General features: G+C 39.5%; 1 protein-coding gene across 2 annotated transcripts; it reads left to right on the forward strand.

Annotated features, from left to right (window-relative positions):
• The first annotated feature begins 725 nt into the window (after window positions 1-725).
• On the forward strand, window positions 726-5300 carry irx6a (iroquois homeobox 6a). Of its 2 annotated transcripts, none has more exons than XM_079600985.1 (7): window positions 726-1117; window positions 1951-2214; window positions 2596-2705; window positions 2807-3102; window positions 3205-3843; window positions 4092-4206; window positions 4757-5300. In XM_079600985.1, the coding sequence occupies exons 1-6, from the start codon at window positions 1052-1054 to the stop codon at window positions 4199-4201; spliced, it is 1485 nt and encodes a 494-aa protein (XP_079457111.1). In that variant the 5' UTR covers window positions 726-1051; the 3' UTR covers window positions 4202-4206; window positions 4757-5300. The 2 variants fall into 2 exon arrangements, with proteins under 2 accessions (XP_079457111.1, XP_079457110.1); XM_079600984.1 differs by having other exon boundaries at window positions 753-1117; window positions 4092-4197.
• The last annotated feature ends 430 nt before the right edge of the window (window positions 5301-5730 follow it).

Here is a 5730-nt window from a genome sequence, read left to right on the forward strand (position 1 = left end):
GTTGACCTGCCAGAGGTTCTCTTCACGTCTGCCGGGACTGGCCCTCTCTCTAATAGAGAGAGATGGAAACATCATCGCAATTAACATCAGGTCGGACCTCTGATCGGTCAGACAGATGCGAGCAAGGGTCCTGCAGATCCCTCTTCAGTTCATTTGCTCATCATCAGGGTAGAGTCTGAAATGCAATAATAATAATAAGAGAGTAATCGAGAGCATAAGTGTATAGATAAGATGGATAAAGGATAATATTTTATAAAAAATAAATGATAGTTATTAAATCTGATATATTATAAACCTGAAAAAAATGTACATGACTAAAATATTGACATGGACGGAAGTAAGGAGAGCACGGATAACTAACAGGTAATAGGCTACAGAGTTATTTGGCATTACAACATAATTTCCATATAAATATATCCAAAATAATCTTGAAGTTGATTGAGTGTTAACGTTTATTTACAAAAATATATATTATCATTATCAAATAAAAAAAAGTGTATATATTTAGCCATTCATTCTATTGCTTTCAGCAAGCCCAGTGATACTTTTTGCGCTCTAAGTCTTAAAATACACCACTGTTTAAAAAGAAAAGGGGAAAAAAACAGGGGACAGGGGTGTGCAAAACACACCTCAAGAAAAGCGCGAAGCATGACGTGATTGGCAAAGACATCATTCTATCCTCGCCGTCCCGGGATTAGAATGACGTCACACTGATACCCGTGCATGGATGAATTCTAAAGAACTATAGAGGCACAAATAATAGCACAACCACAAGTTCATATCTTGCAAGTCTTACGTTATCCTTTAAGCTTTCTACAGCTGTTTAACAACAATATTTTTGTACTTGATGAAGCTTAACTCTAATTTTTCATTTCCTTAAGGGGATTATCTTATACATATAAAACTAGGGCTGGCGTAAACATCCTCAGAGCTTCCCAGTTAAGTGCAGTCATCTATTATTGAGCGAAAGGCCGAGTGTGGAAATGTGTGTAAGACGGTGGATTTGAAGTAGATTTGGTTTCAATCGATCAGCAGGAGAAGAATATCGCTTATGGTAACAAAAGAAGCAGCTATGTCTTTCTCTCAGTTTGGATATCCTTACAATGCAACTTCTCAGGTAAGCATGACAATTAGATATTTTTCTCATGAAGATACTTAATGAGCGCGCATGCATAGGCTGTTTTTTCCACATTCTGTCATGATCTCTGTACTCGGTAACTGACATTAGGCACCAGCAGATTGTTCTGTCACTAAGTAAGTCCTAAACTAAAGTTAGCCGATATTGTGGGGTTTGTCAATATTTATAGTAATGGGTTATGTGAATTATAAATGACCTCACGTGTTGTTGTAAACGTGTAAATTACCTTTACGGTGTAATTGTTCGGAGTGAAAGCAAGACTCCTCCCTTTGCCGGTAGCCTTTACAGTCTGTGTGACTAAACTAATTATAGCCTACATTTACAGATAACGGATAGATAATTTCGACATCATGACTTACAACCACTTATAGTTTTATTTTAGTGTAAAAATACGCCTATATTGTCAAAAGAATCCGCGCTTGGTGGTGGTTAACTTTCTTTCCCTGACGCAAAACTTAGAAAGTTTTACTTTCAGCTTTGACAAAACACTGTTGTTTGGTTTTATTTTTTTATTACACTAAACAAGTAAATCAGCTCACAAGAAATAAGGTTTGCTTCTATATGTTTATTGATAGTTTAACAAAAATCACAATAAAGTCTTAAATCAAAGGAATGTGCACTTCTTATCTTTATGAATAAAACGCATATTAAACGACAATCAATTTACAAACAGTTTCAAAAGGAAGAGTTCAGTTCTACACAAAGCTTCTTCGCGTAATCTTACCTTACTTTTGTTTAACTAAGGAAACTGCGCGCATGCTTTTTGACGCAAATATAAAATGACATGTCTATCCACAATTTTCTTCATGCAGTTCTTCGTGTCGGCAAACCCCAGTACGACTTGCTGCGATTCGATTTCCAGGTCGGTGACGGAAGGATCGAGCGCGTCTCAGACCGCAGCCTCCTTCTGCTGTCCCTCCTATGAGAACCGGCTGCTGGCGAGCACGCGGACAGAGCTCAACGCCGCGCTCGGGATGTACGGCTCTCCTTACGCAGCAGCGGCGGCGGCAGCCGGGCAGAACTACGCCAACTACTTTCCGTACAGCGCCGACCCCTCTGCCATCTACTCCAGCCTGGTACGTGTAGCATCATCTCATCAAATAGCGCGCGTCCTCCGTTCAATCGATTGACTCATTCAAGTCACGGCTTGTTATTGATTATTTTGGCTTGTCTAGCTGTCTGGTGAAATAACTTTGAATAATCAGAAGAAATAAACAGATGAATAAGCGTGTCGTCTGCTTGATGTAACAGGGCCTACTTGGTTTATAAATAATAATAAATATATATACAAACAGAAAAGTGTGTATAGCTTATCATGCAAGTTATATTTTAGGGATGATAAAAGTGCTGCTTCCATTCTAACTAATACATGTATTTCGCCAAGTACAGTCCCAGCAATATATGAAAGCTATATCATGTATTAAAGTTGTTGTTTGTTTGTTTGTTTTTGTCTCTAGAACCCACAATATGAAATCAAAGAGGGGTCAGGCAGTCTTCATGGCACTATAACCCAACCTGCCGCCTACTATCCATATGACCACTCACTTGGCCAGTACCAGTACGACAGGTGCGATTTACGTCGGTCCCACCTCTAATATGAAATATATTAAAACATGCTGAAAATACAAGTAAAAAATTCTAAAGATGCTGCTTTTGAACTTGATCCAGGTATGGGACAGTTGATTTTAATGGGTCAACACGAAGAAAGAATGCCACGCGTGAGACAACGAGCACTCTTAAAACATGGCTTTATGAACACCGGAAGAACCCATACCCTACAAAGGGTGAGAAGATCATGCTGGCCATTATCACCAAAATGACTCTCACGCAAGTGTCTACCTGGTTTGCCAATGCTAGGAGAAGACTAAAAAAAGAAAACAAAATGACCTGGTCCCCTAAAAACAAAGCAGGCGATGACAGGAAGGAAGAGCTTAATAAGAGTGACCCAGACAACATTACCAAAGGTACCTCATAACTCTCGTCAGTTAATAAATTAAATAAACATTCTGTAAATAAAAAAAGCAAGTATTAAACTGTGTTTGTTGTTTGTAAACCCTCTTGCATAGATTCCAAAGACAGTAAGGATGAGCAGGACCTGCAGTTCAGTGACCTGGATGACATAGAGGACGAGGACTGTGACAAGCTGGACAGTGACTGTGAGAAATCAGGTCAGGATGACCTCCCGACTTCCTCCCCTCCAAAGAGAGACTGTAACCCTGACCTCCCTCTCCACTCGAACTTCCCATCTTTTCCCTGTGGTCTAAAGAGTTTGGGGCCTCTGAACCCCGATTACCTGGATCCTTTGGGATCCAAACAACAGCAGCAACAGCCGTCAACTCAGTCCACCTCCATAAACACTGTGACACTCTCTCACTTTGAGTCATCGGAAAAGCCTCGGATCTGGTCGCTGGCACGTACAGCCGTCGCAGGGGTTGTGTTAGGGACGCAGAACGGTGGGGATGTACGGACTGGGCCCGTGGACTGTCAGATGCAGGGACTCAGGCTGCCCACAGTCGAAGGGGTGCAGTGTGGGGAGCTGAAGGGCCTTCAGGACCCTACAAACCTCAGCAATACTGAAAGCCTTTACCAAGAAGGACTGCAGGGGATACACAAGGCATACAGTAGCGGGAGCTACAAGACTCTTCAACTTCACTCTTCATCCTATCCTGGACTGACAGAATCCTGCCAGTACTCCTCAATGGAAGGTACAGCTTTTCTGTGTTTACTACAGAACTATTAAAATGAACTAAATAACAAATCACAAAGTTTGAATAGGTTATAAGCTCTTCGTAACCCTAAATGCTTAACATCAACATACTGTGTAATATTTGACCTATTTAAAATACCTTACTTTTTCAAACTAAATTACATAATGCAAAATAAAACATTTGTGTAGATGCTAAGTCTGTTTATTAACAGTTAGCCATGGTGTGATCTTGTGTGTCTACTACAGGTTTCCCCAGTGCAGGAAAGACAGAGATAGAATCCAGTGAGCTCAATGACACGTGTCCAACACTCCAGAACACAAAGACCACTGCATTCAGACCTGTGATGAAGAGGTGAGGCAGGTGAGCATGAAAACGCACACACATTAACACATGTACTTTTTTGAACCCATTATGCGGGTGTTTTTATATAACTGATATCCCTCACATAATAACAAGAATGAAACTGATTACCACTTTGACTGCATGCATAAACTTATCTGCAAACTATTGTTTGGTAACAGTTTTTTTTTTTCTAAAAATAAAAAAGAAATCCAATCATCTAGGATTACATAATATGTCACCCCTCAGCCATAGACAGTAATGTCATTACACATACTCACTAGTAAAGCATCTCTGATGTCAGTAAACATTTGTGCTGCGTAGCCATCGGCTAACTGATGAACATTATTGGATTGCTTTGGGTATTTCTGCTATACTGCACAACTAAAAAACAATGATGCATCTTTCCATTTAGTATCTGTGTGTGTTTGATTTGAGGTAATGAGATATAAATAATTCTGCATCACAAGGATTTAATCAGTTATCCAATATTACCTGTCATTTACACCTATAGTCAAACTTTCACAATATTGGCTCACACTTATATATTTCCCTTCTTCCTCTGAATTAGGACTGAGGAAATACCAATAAACACTGGGACATTTTTATGATCTACATTATGCACTATGGAATGGAGTCAATGAAGAACTAGCCCATGGCAGCAGACACTTGAAATAATAGCGCGATGAGTATCTTTCTGGAACTGTGAAAACTGGAGGCAGCCATAATTTTGCACAATATGATTTAATGGTGTCAATAACTTTATGCAATGTTTTGTGTATGTATGAGAATGAACTGTGATTTCTTATGTTTGCATTGGCAATCGTAGTTTAGTAATTCTATTTACCTATTTATTGTTTGATTACCCATCAGCTTTATTTATCTGTTACCATGAGTCCTCTCAAGGTTTTGTTGTGCGTTACATTTATTTATCTGTGGTCATGTACTTAATGTTATGTGGTTTACTTTTTTTGGGAAGCTGGTGTACATTTTACAGTCAGTCTTTTTACTTTTATTTACTAATCAAAAATAAATGAGGTGTGATACTGTGCTCCTGAGGCAGTTTATATCAAGAAACTGTGTGTAAATGTCATGTAATTTATAAAATATTTTATAAGAACAAATTTTTCTCATTTTTGTTTAGTGATTTCTGTTCATAAATGAATCAGATAGCTCTGCACTGTTCAGTTCATCCTCTTGACTCTATGCGTGAAGCCGGGACATTGTCGGAAGGTCATAAATTCAGACGCGGACGTGAATGGACTCAGCAAGGGTGTGAAGAAAGGGTACATCAGTTTCTCATTGTCATTATTTAATCGGAATTGGCATCAAACACTTTGTTACTGTTCAGGCTCAGAGTGAGGCGGGAATTGGTTATGAATGCAGCTTTGTCTCAACTGCGCGCGAGCAGGTTCATCATCATCCAGTTCTTGTGTTAACAACGAGGTCACGCGGGAGCATCCATACCATGAAACGCGCATCAAGTGTTTTGATGTTGATCAGTCAATTGCTCGAACTACATCCCTGGGGATCTTTAAGCACCCA

Source organism: Phoxinus phoxinus (assembly GCF_949152265.1).
Source record: "Phoxinus phoxinus genome assembly, chromosome: 2".
Lineage (NCBI taxonomy): Eukaryota > Metazoa > Chordata > Actinopteri > Cypriniformes > Leuciscidae > Phoxinus > Phoxinus phoxinus.